The sequence below is a fragment of the Trichoplax adhaerens genome, genomic scaffold (genome assembly GCF_000150275.1).
Source record: "Trichoplax adhaerens TRIADscaffold_7 genomic scaffold, whole genome shotgun sequence".
Lineage (NCBI taxonomy): Eukaryota > Metazoa > Placozoa > Uniplacotomia > Trichoplacea > Trichoplacidae > Trichoplax > Trichoplax adhaerens.
In genome coordinates, this window is record NW_002060949.1 from 2,217,573 (window position 1) to 2,233,581 (window position 16,009).

Consider the following 16,009-nt stretch of genomic DNA (forward strand, 5'->3'; position numbering starts at 1 on the left):
ATGACTTCTGATACAGAATTATGCAAAGACCGAGATAACTTTCCTCCATTAAAGAATGACCTCATCTTAAGAGCTGCTCGTGGCGAGTATACAGAAATGATCCCGGTATGGGCAATGAGGCAGGCTGGCCGCTATTTACCAGGTATACACTACATAATAATGAATTTACTGCAATAAAATTGCAAAATTACCATCTTGAAATTGACTTTGTGCAGTTGACCAGAGTATAAAATGTCCGGCAAGCTTAAAATATTATACTGTTGACTAGTGAGTGATGTTAAACTTTGTAAAATTAGAATGAAACGCCGCTGGAACGATTGATGAAATTCAATGAAATCAATTTATTAGTGCGATAATGTCTCTAGTGTAGGCTTTAAAGCAGGATCTGTTTTTCTTCTGATATCATGTACTGTAGTCTTCCAGAGCACTTTTAGCCATAAGGTAAAACGGTTTCGTGTGTTGGGGCACAAACTAACTTCCAAATGTAGATTCTTCATGGGAGCATCACTACTGTACATTCCGGATTTACATGATGTATCATTTTTAAAGGATAATAATCGTATTTTGTCTCATTTTAGAATTTAGGGAGGTTAGGAGCAAGCATGAATTCTTCACCTTATGTAGAACTCCATCCTTGGCTTGCGAAGTTACACTGCAGGTAGACCCTATTGCTAATTTCATTAGCTTGCTTACACTTTGGCCATGAGCTACTTATAACAGCATCCCTGGATAATTACGTATAATCGCACCTATAGTTAATAAAGAATCGAAAGTAGCCCAGTTATATCGTGCTACACATTCTCTTGAACTCTCTTGCCTATTTACCCTTGAAATGTTAAGTTTGCAGAGAAGAGCTTTTATTAATCATTATGCCATAATGTTCAGATTAGATATTCAAGATCGTTGTAAACTTGTCTACATGTACTGTAAACTGATCTGACTGTTATCAGGTTGTACTCCCTTCCTACGGTTCAGCTGGAATGCGAAAGAAGCCAAACACATTTGTGAACTAAACTTACCCAAGGCAAAAAGCACGATATTATGGATAAGTCACCAATGACGGTGAACTACAGGCTGCGGCATAAATATTATTTACCAATTACGACGGGCTTTGAATCAAACAAACTTCCTATTTGGTTATTTGTATTTATAGGCCTCAATTGATCTACGTAAATCTCTCAGTGTCAAGTTATTACAACTGTAGCCATAGATTGTAAATTGCATATTTTTCTTCAATTATGCAATTAGCTACCATCATTGAAGTACCGCTGTTTATTAAATCCTATACGTGAATATCAGCCGATTAATACTCTACTTTAGCAGACGTGAGATCATCAAAATATTTTGTATGCTAATTGATGCTGTAGTATACGCTTACATTATGAAGTTGACCGACACATCACGGGCCAAAGTTTACCTAGTAGCTCCTTACATAAAGTATTTTAATTTTCGATGACAGTAGTATCTCATCACATAATAATTATGCACTTGTGTATCGCTAAAGATACTCATTGTATGAGATATGCTTTCATTTACATAAACATAGACCTAGATATCAAAGATGATCTAATTACTGAGATATAAAAATTTTATTAGCCAATTAGACGATTTAATTTGGATGCTTCTATTATCTTTTCGGACATTCTGGTTATACCTCAGGTAATTAATACCTTTAATTTCGTGAAATATTATATCACGGTTTAGCTAAAACAAATGATACACCATGTTACATATGATGTATACTACTATAATGAGACCTTAATTAATTAACTTTTTTTCCTTCATTCAATAATACAGGCTCTGGGAATGGATGTGGAAATGATTCCAGGCAAGGTGACAAACTAAAAAATAAATTTAAAACTTCAATTATAACAACCTGTGTTTACAGTAATTATATAACAAGATTTTCGTTATAATTCTGAGTGCTGTTACATTTTACAGGGTCCTACTTTTATCAGGCCATTAGAGCATCCCAAAGATCTGAAGGTATCCAAGACAACTGTACTATGGATTAATAACTACTGATTTAATACTGAATTAACTGTAACCGTTGTAATATGTTCTACGCAGGAATTGGAGCACGATGTTGATGTAGATGATAAGCTTGGCTACGTATATGATGCTATCACGCTAACAAGACATAAACTCGAAGGTCGAGTACCTCTGATTGGATTTGCTGGAGGACCAGTAAGAAATCTTGTATACTCTACTTGCAATATTTCTATACTCCTACACGAGTGTGTTAAAACAATACCTTATTTATAGTGGACTTTAATGGCATACATGATCGAAGGAGGCGGAAGCCAAACCATGTCGAAGGCAAAACAGTGGCTTTATCGATATGAAGATGAAAGTCATCAACTCCTTCGATTGCTTGTCGACATCACCGTCAAATTTTTAGTTGGTCAGGTTAAAGCTGGAGCGCAGGTGAAAAATTTAACAAAACTAACATCCGAAGAACTTGTTAGGGAATACTGCATAAATAACGCTATCGTTTACCTATCTTTATACTGATTTAAAGTTTCTCTTTATTAAAGCTTCTTCAAGTATTCGAATCCCATGCGGGATACCTTGGGAGAGATTTATTTAATAAATATTCTTTGCAGTATTTGCGCGATATCTGTAAAAACGTTAAGAGGGAACTCGTTGATGCTAAAATAGATCCTGTGCCCATGGTATTTCAATTTTACAAACGCCTGATTGGGTTTGTAGCAATGAAAAGTTAAAATATCTGTTTATCAATCTTACAGATTGTATTTGCGCGAGGAGCCCATTATGCCTTACAAGAATTAGCTAGTACTGATTATGATGTGATTAGTGTCGATTGGACTATTGATCCAAAGGAAGCAAGGTAATTGCACAGTCTATCCGTTCCATAGTACATATGTTACTTCATAATGCAGCTAGAGAGGTGCTATATTCTAGTGTCGTCCAACCAGCTACTCGCTATAGTAAATTTTTCGTCTATGATGGGAGAGACTGTTAGGGCATAAAATTTCATTTAAAAATCTTTCTACATAATATAATATTGTTATAAGGTAAAAGTGAATTATTGTACTGTATATTTATCCGCACAGATATCGAGGTGATGTTTATAGCCAATTAATTATCGGTTAATTTAAATTCAGCATAGTCAATAAGATGCTATCAATCTACAGAGCTAATTGCTATTTCATTTCCAGAAATAAAATTGGCGGACAATCGACAATTCAGGGCAACCTTGATCCTTGTGCATTGTATGCTAATAAGGCAAGTAACTTTTAGTGACGTATCTCTGGTAACTCAATGGCACAATTGGTATCTAATTCTTCGAATTATCCTTTTAGGTTGAACTAGAAAAGCTCATAGGGAAAATGATAGCAGAGTTTGGTACACAACGCTATATTGCCAATTTGGGGCACGGCATATATCCAAACGTTGAGCCATCACAGCTGGACTGTTTTGTAGAATGTGTGCATGCATACTCTAAAAATCTTAATGCTACCTGAGTTATCGTTTTAATGAACAAAGTTTTTATTTTTTTAATCGTATCCTCCGATACCGGTAGTAATTAAAATTAGATGATTTAAAGACAGTTATACACGTTCCACTAAGCGTAACTTAATGATAAACAGACCTATACTCATATTATAGAACTTGCGATATGTAACTGAAATTAAGTTCTTATGTCAATGAAAGACGTTGTACGATGTATATTCGTTCTGCTTAATGTCAGCTATCTATGCACAATACGAAATAAGAATAACCCATGTTATAATAAAAACTATTATACTGTACAGTAATTATTGGCATAAATGTAATTTTAGAAATTACTTTGTCTAGTGCATCCATTTTACGTAACGCCACACCATAACTATAAATTACTGTACTGTATTATTGAATATTCGAGGATCTGATCGCAGAGTTCAAGCTTAATAACTACTGGCTTTACTATAGACTGAGTACGGTTAATATGCAGTGTTGTAGACGTAAACGATGTCCAACAGCTTATACCGAACTAGATACTGGAGTACAGTATATTACATCGTGACCGTTAGTATGTACTACTAGTACTGTATATTGTCATGGTAAAGTCTAATTTCGGAAACTTATCTAAGGTGATTAATATAACATCACCAAGTTCACTCGGGACTACGGACACTCTTTACATCTAAGAATAGTCCTTGGTGCTATACTATACATGCAATGCACTTGTTTAGGATCTCAATTACACTTTTAGTCAAAATAAAATACACAATGTGTTAAATAATTCGAAACCAGTCTGAAGTTGAGAATATTTACTTCGTAGATCATAAAGTACTAGAATACGATATACGAGGATTAACGTTCAATGTTGAAGATTCGAATACAACTTCTAAAGTTTATACAGTATTCCGTAGCAAGTCGATAAGATATCGCAATACAATACTAATGTAATCGCCATTACAGTCAATCTTCAATGCTACGTGGCAATCATCTACAGTACTTCGAGCACTGGAGCAAAGAGAGCACATCTCACAAATAAACAATGTACAAGGTTTCGGATAAATTTTCTTTATAAATTTATGGCTTTTAAAAAAGCCGTTGGTAGACTCAAATGCTAAACATTCGAATTATAGAGTAGTGGATTTAGTAGTCCATGAATTTACTTGCTGCTGGTGTATTTGGTGACAGCTTTGGTACCTTCGCTGACGGCGTGCTTAGCCAATTCACCGGGCAAGAGAAGACGAACAGCGGTCTGAATTTCCCTGCTGGTAACGGTAGAACGCTTGTTGTATTGAGCCAAGCGGGAAGCTTCATTGGCGATACGTTCGAAGATATCTTGAACGAAAGAGTTCATGATGCTCATGGCCTTGCTGGAGATTCCAGTGTCGGGGTGAACTTGTTTCAAAACTTTGTAGATGTAGATGGAATAGCTTTCCTTTCTTTTCTTTGCACGCTTCTTCTTTTCAGAAGCTGCGGCGGTGGCCTTGGCTTTTCCGGCCTTCTTTTCTCCCTTCTTGCTAGCTTTGGCAGGCATGTTTCAAATGAATTACTTGGTGTGTTTATACTTCAATAGTCAAACAGACGAAGATGTGATTGGAAACTGCTCGCTGCAGCTATTTATTACATCCTGGGTGGATCGAGGCTAACCAATCACAGTCCAGATCATTGAAATAGTGGGATCCAGTTAATGCTTGCGATCAGGTCCGCAATTAGGAATGGCGGGCAAGTTAAATTATTTGATTGGTTAAGCTTTGATCCGGACTTGAGTACAAGATATAGTACTTTGTATCGTATTCACAGTATAAAGTATTGTAATATTGTCATTCTTGCACTCTATCGTCTACCGTGCAGCATCATGGGCCATCGCCGCAGAGTCAGTACGGCTACAGTCATGATTTATGTTACGGAACTATGCCTTGGTACCTGTTTCCGAGTAGTGTGGTTTCGAGCAGTCGATATTCAAACAAGAATTTGATAGTAGGAGGATCTTGCACTCCATGATTCCCTTACAACAAGCTACAGCCTGAGAGTAGATTTTGTTTCTGCTAACAATCCTTCGGAATGGTAAATCACTAGCCAGAATAAACCCTAACAATAAATCACGGTCTACGAGTCCAATAGTATTGAACTACTGTATTTTGAAGGTTTCAATGCGCCACAATACTAATTCATTCGCCAAGCTCCTTCCTTTTGCAGCAACCTTGACTAATATACTATTACGGTATACAAATTTCTTGACATCAGATCTGCTATGGGGTGCTCGCCTTGAGACGATAAATAAGGCATAACTACAGTACTGTATTTTTGAAAGTGATACTTTTCCACGGTACTCTTTAATCATAATATGATGTGAGTATTGTTCAATAAAAGATTGCATTTAGCAATCGGGCCTCAATTCTTGCATTAATAATATTATTACTTTACTGTATGGTTAATAGTGTTGAGCTACGATTCATCAATGAAAGCTCCCCCAGTTACAAGTAGAATCTAGCGTCTATCTGACTATTGGATTCGCAACACTGTAATTCTTTCTTTACAAATTCTCTATACAGTACTTTATCATCAACCTATTCAGTCAAGTTATCATTCAATTGACAACATAATTTCAATATGACTCAATTTATTACATCATTTCTTCATTTATGAAATGCATGGAGAATAGAATAACTAAGTTAGTACAAGTGCTAAAATACTACATATTCATATCATCAGATATGAACAGTTTATCTTCTATAAAATAAGGACATCGAAACTTTTCAAAGCTAATGCAACAATAGTACCACTCAGGAGAGTAATAAAGTTCCATGTAGGCTTCGACAATTTTAATATTTAAACTAGGAGAAATTTATCCCATATATAATAAAAAACATAGGAGACACTGTACTGCATACCAGCAGTATAACATGATTGTACATCATATTTTAACTTAAGAATACGATATGATGTCAGATTGATAACGTCACTTCAATGACAGCAACATAAATAAACTTCTATACCAGTTGGCTTGTAAACTTATTAAAATTATTGGCAAAATTGAGTACTGTAAAACAAGTTTTATCAGCATAGATTAATTACTTAAAGAGCAAAATAATAACGTAGACGAAAATTTTCAAAACATTCTGGTATTAACGATAGACAAGTGTTCATAATTAATAATACTGATAATATTATCTCCATTAAATCGGTTTAACTCAATTGAATTAACCAATATCTAATGTAGAAATAGCACTAAAAATGATTAACAATCATTGATCTAAAATTACACATACAGAATCATATAAACACAGAGTGATAATATCAAATTACTTTACTATACCGTCACAAGACGAGAACAAAAAATGCCATCCACTAAGTAATTATTTTCCATACTATCAGTTATCATGGCTGTAGAGATAGAATACGGCGTTCTTACTATCCTGATAGTATATGAATTATTTAATTAAGAGATAGCACAGGGTAGATCGCTAGATATCTGGAAAAGTGTCGATCATTCTACTTTTCAAATCGTAGCTTTCATACTTATCAATTAATCCGCTGTTGAATAATCAAATTACCATCATATATTTATGAATAAAATATGACTTTGTATGGACCTTTTCTAATTAAGTTTTTGTATCATACGCTACAAATATTTTAGCAGCATCTTTTAGCCAAAGGATTTTTATACTTGTTAAAGCGACGACGGCGTTGATCTCGTTCTTTTAGTATCTTTCTTAATTCTGTCATTTTTGTTCGAGTTATTTCGTTTTGATGTTTCGATTTGTCGATATTGTTATTGCATATTGGTATTCCATGATTGTTAACTGTCTCATTAGCTGTAGAATTGCAAGAATTGTTCTTATCGAACAACGTATGACCTTGCTGTTTCATTGTTGCTGCAATCAAATCGTTGAGAATATGGCGAACGGTTGTAGCATCACGCCTCAGGCATCCTCTGTTATCAAAACAGCACGATTTAAATCTACCGGAAAATTTACCAGCATAAATTCCATTATCTTTCTTTTTGATATATATGTTCGTATTACTGGATGAGGGCATCACATCATCCTTAACTTTGCTAAGCTCATGAACTATTTTCTCATTGCATTCTGTAGACAAAAAATAAGTGTTAAAATTCATTTAGTAAATCTGTGATCAATAAACGCTGCTGAAAAATTACGCACTAGCAAGCCTAATGACGGTCCATGTACTGCAAATTACATGATGACCATATACTATAAATGTAGGTTACTTTACAATACTACCCCAATATTAAAACGACCTACTAACACTTAATGAGTAAATATGCACTGTAATATGGATTTCAGCACGATAAAATATCAATTTTTCTTTAGTAATTCATATTTTATCGTCATCTAAACTTATGCAAAACATAAAATATCGTTTAGACTATAACAAAATTAATCAGTAAAGTAGTAATGCAATATATTTTTGCAATAATGCTTAATCATGCCACTAAATTGAGAATAGAGATTAAACAATAATGCCTTATGTGACGGCCATTATCGCACGATATACAGCACCATATTTTAGTAAAAATAATTACTTCCAATATAATACAATAAACTTACAGGGTTTATATTTTGATATAGAAAGCAAAAGTATGACTAATATAACTTATTGCCAAGTAACGCCAGTTTACACATCAATGCGTAGGCAATCAAATTTACCTGCTGTCATATGCCTCGAACAAACGCGTGGGATGGAAGATAACTGTATTTGTACCAAAACTAAGCGACCTTCCAGTTGGACTGGCAATGTCAATAATTTCCTACCGCACAAAAAGGCTTCGACCTATAACCACATGTTCAAAATTCACGTCGTTAATAACATTAGGAATTTATTGTATGTGAATTACCAATAATATAACTGAAAGCCTTAGTCATTAAAAATTTGATTCTTATTGTCTACAATTTGATATTTTGTTATCTTTGTAAAATACCCAATATAATGCCTGAAACGCCTTCTAATATACAGATTACAGTCTAGACGATCGTTTATAAAGACTGTCACTAAGTGTTAAGATTAGCCTAAGATAACCATTTTTTATTACATTTAAGTGAATACTTTTTTAAATATGGTAAGTAAACGTTATAATCTGGGACTCTTATAATGATAACGTACACGGTAATCCTCACCCCATAATGCTATAACGAAAATAAAATGATCTATAACGTATAAAAGAAATCATAGGAGGAAGAACTTATTACTTTATACCATATACATAAATATAGACAATGCTCAATCAAACATATTTAGGTATCACTTCCTATTAAATTAACTATGAATCCATCATTTCAATTTATCCAGGTGCATAACGATCTACAATGGATTCAACTATGCAATTACATGGATGAGTAAGTACATATAAAAGCCCTTTATATTATATTATAGTCATGTCGTAATTAAGTCAAATTAATTATTTTACCTGCTTTATGATAATAGATAATTAGAGTCACGTACATTATTTATATGATTTCAACAGTATCGAAATGATACTTCTTGATCAATATGTATAACGCAATGATAATACATGAATGAGTGAACCTATCCTACTGTATATTAGATTTTACGTAAAACAAGGTTAGTTGACTACCTGTAGCAACTACTACAAATGAAATTTGTCTTAATGACATTAAACTTTATTGAAGGCTAATAAACTGCAATTTTTTTAGTTTAAAAATGAGTCACTTTGTCGTGTATAAACAACGCACGTCAAGGAAGTAGTAACATATTAAAGCTAGGAGTATGACCAAGAATTAAATCAATTATGATACGAACGCTAGCAAAAATTACCATAATGTAAATTATTATCCCTTTATCGCACTTAATTGGCAGCAAAAGATGATAAAACGGGGGGGGGGAATAGTAAAGCAAACTCAAGTCTTAGAATCACTTTTTTAAATATTGATTGAATAAAAAAAGGAGTTAGAAATTGTAACGGTTCAATACAATATTTGATTCTCATGATACACGTGCAAAATAGGAAGATCCATTGAAAATTATTATTGATACTGCGACTTCCTCATCTTGACGATGATGATGCTGATGAGTAAACAAATATTACAGATTGGTTACAATGAATACCATTCGAATAAGCAAAGACAACTCTCAGACGCATTTGTCTACATCGATTGCTATGTAAATTCTATTACGGATGTGTTGGTATGACGAGAAGTAATTTGCAACTATATTGCATCATTGTACAGTAATAAAATAAGTTATTTTATCCTTTATGAAAATGTATAATTTCTTTTACAATCAGGATAATGCTTTCATATTGATCGAGTATTTATCATTACGTTCTGCAACGATAACTATTTAAAGAGTAGCGATCAAATGACGCATAAAATAATATCTATGGAATGGTCTTGTATAACAACAATGAAATTAGATATAATGGCTCGTAATTCTAATAGTTCTGAAACTTATGTCATAATGAAAGGGGTATCATCTTTTTCCTCTATTATTTGAATACATTCTAAATTGACTAATTTCTGATAAAAGCATCAATATTCTCATGACAGAGAAAGAAATCATTAATAACCAGCTTCGTTCATCTGGTATGACTCATGCATGATTATGAAGTTGACAGAAACTGCTTGAAAATGTAAATGAATAAAGATAACGTTCATGATATACTATTCATGTTACTTTGTTTTCTATATACAGACACTTCTACATACTGCATGTAATTCATTAAAAATGTACAGTATACTGTAGAAACTATGATTAGTTTGAGATTTGTTGAGAAAACTTATACAGTATGTGCATTACACACTGTACTAAATCTAGGATTTATATATTTGATGATTCTATTAAATTACCATAAGTAAAAGATAATTATTAACCGATACCTTAGTGCACTCAATCAACTGTCGTCCGAAGTTATATGTACTGATAATACAATGTAACATTCGCATTAAGGTTATCCTACATGCTGCAATATAAATGACGTACAGTGCCTATAAACTAAATCGTCATATTAATAGTACTATCTGTAAAGTGAAAATTTATCAGACAATAGTAGAATGGAAAATGGACAACGTCCGATTAAATTTGTTTAGGGCGAGTGCAGAGAAAGTAAAGAAAGAGCGTGCGTGATATTACTCCGACAGTGGAAACCCTTTACTGTTCAATTCAATCATGATAAATTATCAGTATGGACTATCACGGCAACTACAATGATAGTCTATCCAAATTGAGGGTATTAATACTGTAACACTAGCAATGATAGGAAGTGACGAAATCACCATCTCCTACTATGTCTTGTGGGGCTATTGTAAATGAAAGAACAGTGTAAATAATTTCTAAAATAAAATAAAAAATGACTTTTGTACTTGTACCTTAGTTTAGTACCTGCTACAGTAAATTGTCAAAGACGCGTTATGTACCTATCATGACCATTAACAAGTTATAATTCTGTGTTATCCCTCATTTGATTTACAATCGAATGCATTAAATTAAATCTAGCCTACATACTGTAATATACGTTGGCATTTGTGTGGTATTTTGATAAAAAATTAAATATCTACCATGTCATAGTTTTACCCTTTTAAAATGATAGCTCTTAAGATATCAACAAGATAATTTAGTAACAGTATCAAACCGCCAATATATGGAAAAGTAAAATTTTATGCAATAGATATAATAGGACAATAAGAAAAATATTGAACCAAATCAATTAATAAGAGTCAAGAAGTTGATTCAATCTTGAAAATCTAAACAATACCACAAGTAATACATATGCATCAAAATTTTATCGACTATCATCATTGTTCCACTATGTGAAAATTTTCACTAAGCGAAGGACGCAATAACAGGCGAAAGAAAAGGATAGGAACTGAAAGTTGAAAGGCAAAATTTAAAAGTAACAATATCATAAACTACGTATAATAAATTGCTGAAAATCTAGACTATTATCGCATGGAATTTGATGCTATGAAAGGGTTGGCTATAAGTGAAAAGAATAATACAGTGGCAAATGAAAGGGTACCTATCATTTGCCAATTATTTGATTATGCAATCAATTACTTCCTCCCTACGACCTAATAAAGTTGTCATCATGCATTAAGAAAAGCCACTGAGACAAAGATTTGCGTGAAAAATTAAAATTACCAGTAATCATTAATTAATTAATACTGCCATTGACTATTTCAATCTTGCGTAGCATGTCTCTGCAGTCACCTTCATCTTAAAATTAAACCAGACACTAACGGCTGATGTATAGATTCAAATAATAATTTTTTCCTACTCAATACAATCGCTGATGAATGTTATTGAAACCTCAAGAGAAAAATATTGTAATAATCTTTACATAGACTTTTATGTATATGCACAAGTTGCGATTTACCGTATAACATCAAAAATAACAATGTCATGACCCATACTGTGCTAGTATAACTGATATCGTAAAAATGGCAGACGCTATATTGAAAGTACATGTAATTTCGAGATCTAGCTAGGTTTGGGTACGATAATAAGCGTTACAAATTCTATTGACAACTACAGCTCTAGGTACTGTACTGTGATCATGTTGTAAGCCAATAATGTTTTATTCATCATGTTGATGAATTAGTAACTAAAATACATACGATATGTAGGAAAATGATATTAGGATAAGGCAGTCAATTTTAAACTATAATATGTCTTATATGAACAAAGCTATAGCTATTGCACGTATACAAAATGGTATACGGAATGAATAAGTCATGAATCAATATAGCTACATTATGTATGTATTAATTATCATGTTTCTAAGAAAAAGAAAATTACCGTTTAAGGTAAATATTTTATACTTTATAAAACTAAAACTAAAATATTGTAATTTGTTGGTAAATATGGACTAACTTTGAATAGGTGAGGGTAAGAATGAATGAATGGCTTTAGTTCTGACGTATGAATAAGATAGTTAAATTTTAATTACTTTGGGAATAACATAAAAAATGATAACATAAAATAGTAACGGTAATATCATATTAATGTACTTAGTTTTTGTGCAACATCAGACCTGTAAAAATATTGTTACCAATATTGTTAATGCATGAAACCGATACTAGCTAGGTGCAACTTGGCGAGAAAAGTTATAGAGTGCAGAGTAAAAAATAACAGTAGTATGGGGGTGGTAACTTATAAAGTTCATGTAAAGGTGAACTAAGCTGCCTACATCTAATTTAAAAACCATCTATTGATATAGTTGATGGGTGGAGGAGGAGGAGGAGGTGGAGATGAAAGATACAGAAAAAAGTGATCACCATAGATTTTGTTAGTCAACACCGCCCATTATTTTTTCCCGAGGTGTTTATTTTTAACAAGAACTATTCTAATCCATCATAAACTTAGCCGCCAGTTGACAGGCGCTATAATTTAATCTGTACTTTTTGGTCAGCTAGAGTTTACGAGAATTTCATGCGACAACATTATATCGCGATATTTATTTTATGACTATCTAAAAAAACACTTAATCTACTTTGATAATAATTATTATATCTATCATCCTTGAAATATCTACACTAAAAATGAAAATGGTCAATCGATCAATATCTTATTTCAGTCATGCAGACAGATAGGCAATGAAGCTTGATTATAACTTGCAAAATAATAGCAAATTGCATTCTACAGTAGCGTGCACTAGAAGGAAATACATGCAAAAGAGACATAATAACATTCTATGACTTCATAATTTTGCGTAATTACTCACGAGAACTAACTAAAAATAGATAAAGATTACAATATTTGACTCTAAGAAAGAAACATTGTTTCAACCTGGATATAACAGTAAAGAGGAAATGGACAATCTTGCTATAATATTATATCAATGAGCAATTAACTAATATATCTTTCTAACGTAATACCCTATTCTTGACTTGAAGTAAATATTGCCAATATTGTCAATTATAGAAAAATTATTAGTATTATTGCAAATGATGACAATTTGCAGTATGGAAAAAACTCCATTTGTTATCTTACAAATTTGATATCGTATAAGTAGATTCAATATCAAAAAGGTATTACTATAAAAACTAGCGTAGCAATTAAAAATGTTGAAGTAGGGAAATGATTGCAACAATACAGGATGAAGGAAGGGTAAATTATTGATTTGATATACCAAAGAATAAAATTCTCCCCCCCCCCGTATTTCAACAACAGACAATAATAAAGCAGATATTTTTATACATTGACAACTAGGTAGGTTTCGTGGTGGTCGAGATAGATGCGTTCTGTTCTCGAATATGGAGGTATCAAAAATGTGTGAAAGAGCAAAGAATAAATACATAGAAAACAAAGAGCATGACTAAAATAGAATAACTTTAAAACGAGCCGGAGGAAAGAAGGAAACCCGACTAACAATGACATGAAAACAAAAAACAAGATGTAAGATTGCATAAAAATCTCAAAATAGATTGCAAATTTGACTCTCATTTCACAGTACAACCCTGTCATTAAATAAAATGATCAAAGATGCGGCTATGATAAGGTTACATTAATACTATGGTTTATGAATGAAATCTCGAACAACAACACTGTATTTCAATGTTGTCCAGCAAATAAAAGATGATAGGATAATATTAGATTATACGATTACTTACTTGTGCATCTGATAAGCAATCCAGGCTTCTTACTGGTGTTGTACTACAAGGGCTGTGCCAATTCTAATCGTTTAATAAAAAAATGATCATATTAATACCATACAACTAGGTAATACGCAATTTGAATGATGACTATTAAAATTCTGCTAGTGTGAAGGTACCAAAAAGAATGAAAGCAATAGAACGCATTTATGAACTACAGCAGAAAAGGTGCAGAACGTTTTAAGCTATCATTTTGCATGACGAGTATATGATCATATCTGGTAAAGCAAGCATGCTAGCATATTGGTCATTTTATTCTAGTTGACAACAAATTAGTGAGAGATGGGAGATTGCACTGTACCCTGGGTAGATTAATTTTATAATTAGAATGTTTTTCAATTAAGTTGAAAAAATTTAACCAAGCAGCAATATCATACTATTTTACAAAAAAAAAAGCAACAATGAAATTATAAGCATTTTCAAGAGAGCAAATTGTAATTATTGTAATTAATCTAGGAGGTTATCTCAATGTATCGGTACGTTGATTCGATCAAATTCTACGGTGTTATACTGTAGAAAGATACATTCCAATTGATGAAATAATTATAACTTACTACGGGATACAGCTTTGGTCGATCATGTTCGAATAAATGTAAAGTACAACTAGATGGTATATGAAATACTCGTATACCCAATTGAATCTACAAGACTGTACCAACATTTTACGTTCATAAAAACTACTAGCAATAATCTCTTCAACAATCAACTGTACTCCAGCAGTAGTTGCTATCAATACTACTTTGCTTCACGTAATTGTTAAGTTAGGGCACATATTCAATTTAATTTAAATGTAGAAATTATATGGAGTTGACTAAATTTAAAATGAATTCAACTCGTATTATGGCATATTATTCAAAAATGACTGAATGAAGAATTGATAGGGAAAGAGTGAATTTCGTATACAAATCCCATCCACGTCTAGACTGACGCTCTATTTCATGGTTAACACCTTAGTTCACTATTACTATTTACATGACAAAAATATTTGATCCACTACATCGTATATTATAGTTTCCAGGTAGCCACCGATGGCGTAGATACTTTGTTTAAATCAATTTTGTATGATTGTGTGCTAACGTACGTAAGGCAATATTTATCGGTACAAGTGCAAGAAGTCCAAAACGAATTCTTCAAATAAAAGAAACCCTCAGACTTACCTTGAAACCAGTTTCTATAGTTGTTAATAACTTTATTGATGATCCAGAACCGACACCATTTGCTAACAGTAATCCTTTTGTCAGATTTCTAATTATTGTTAAGATATCGATAGATGGGATAGATAGTTAGCTCTATGTTACAAAGTGTTAAAATGTTGATCATCCATTGAAAAAAACTTTTAAACAAGCAGTAAAGTAATAAAATGATAAAAACTGAATCTATAACATTCAATTTTCTTTTACTTTACTAGAATATTGATGATAATATAGGTTGCTGTGATATCGGGCTTACCTTTCCTTGTAGACGAGGGAGATTTTATCGATAGGCAAGCCAATGCGTGAAGCAATTCTTCCTTTTAAATCATCTACAGTTTCACGACAACTGACGTGGAATGGTAGTCGTGCTCCAGAAGTGGATAAAATAACCAGACGTATCTTTTGATTACATTTATTTTTCTTATATCTGGGTAAAGCATCTGTCGATGTAGATGAAATATCGGCTGCAGGAGTAGCAGCGCTACAACTGCTGGTTTCACTGCTTGTTGGATCAATCATGTTGGTTGTAATAGTCAGGTTTAAATTTGGTTTAACAGGCTGAATTGAAGCTATCGACGTGAGGACTGGATCAATCTCTCTTGCTTTCTTTTTTGACCAACGGTAGTCGTAGTAGTAGCAGCAGCAACAACAACAACAACACTAATTATCCAGTCTGAAATGGATATTGAATTTCATACGATGTCAAAATTATTATATTAT

General features: G+C 32.8%; 4 protein-coding genes across 4 annotated transcripts; 1 reads left to right on the forward strand and 3 right to left on the reverse strand.

Annotated features, from left to right (window-relative positions):
- On the forward strand, positions 1 to 3,488 carry TRIADDRAFT_27704 (uncharacterized protein; the record flags this gene model as incomplete). Its single annotated transcript, XM_002113973.1, has 11 exons — positions 1 to 142; positions 579 to 658; positions 1,597 to 1,659; positions 1,798 to 1,833; positions 1,942 to 1,986; positions 2,071 to 2,187; positions 2,266 to 2,427; positions 2,538 to 2,675; positions 2,751 to 2,851; positions 3,183 to 3,253; positions 3,337 to 3,488. The coding sequence occupies 11 exons, from the start codon at positions 1 to 3 to the stop codon at positions 3,486 to 3,488; spliced, it is 1,107 nt and encodes a 368-aa protein (XP_002114009.1).
- Positions 3,489 to 4,624: 1,136 nt separating this feature from the next.
- Positions 4,625 to 4,999, reverse strand: TRIADDRAFT_27729 (expressed hypothetical protein; the record flags this gene model as incomplete). The annotated part of the gene is made up of 1 exon (XM_002114298.1): positions 4,625 to 4,999. One exon carries the CDS (start codon positions 4,997 to 4,999, stop codon positions 4,625 to 4,627), a length of 375 nt encoding a protein of 124 aa, XP_002114334.1.
- Positions 5,000 to 7,098: 2,099 nt separating this feature from the next.
- Positions 7,099 to 8,930, reverse strand: TRIADDRAFT_58035 (uncharacterized protein; the record flags this gene model as incomplete). Its single annotated transcript, XM_002114299.1, has 4 exons — positions 7,099 to 7,553; positions 8,136 to 8,259; positions 8,590 to 8,633; positions 8,894 to 8,930. 4 exons carry the CDS (start codon positions 8,928 to 8,930, stop codon positions 7,099 to 7,101), a joined length of 660 nt encoding a protein of 219 aa, XP_002114335.1.
- Positions 8,931 to 12,787: 3,857 nt separating this feature from the next.
- On the reverse strand, positions 12,788 to 15,808 carry TRIADDRAFT_58036 (uncharacterized protein; the record flags this gene model as incomplete). The annotated part of the gene is made up of 5 exons (XM_002114300.1): positions 12,788 to 12,853; positions 14,055 to 14,117; positions 14,398 to 14,472; positions 15,254 to 15,341; positions 15,546 to 15,808. 5 exons carry the CDS (start codon positions 15,806 to 15,808, stop codon positions 12,788 to 12,790), a joined length of 555 nt encoding a protein of 184 aa, XP_002114336.1.
- Positions 15,809 to 16,009: the final 201 nt, after the last annotated feature.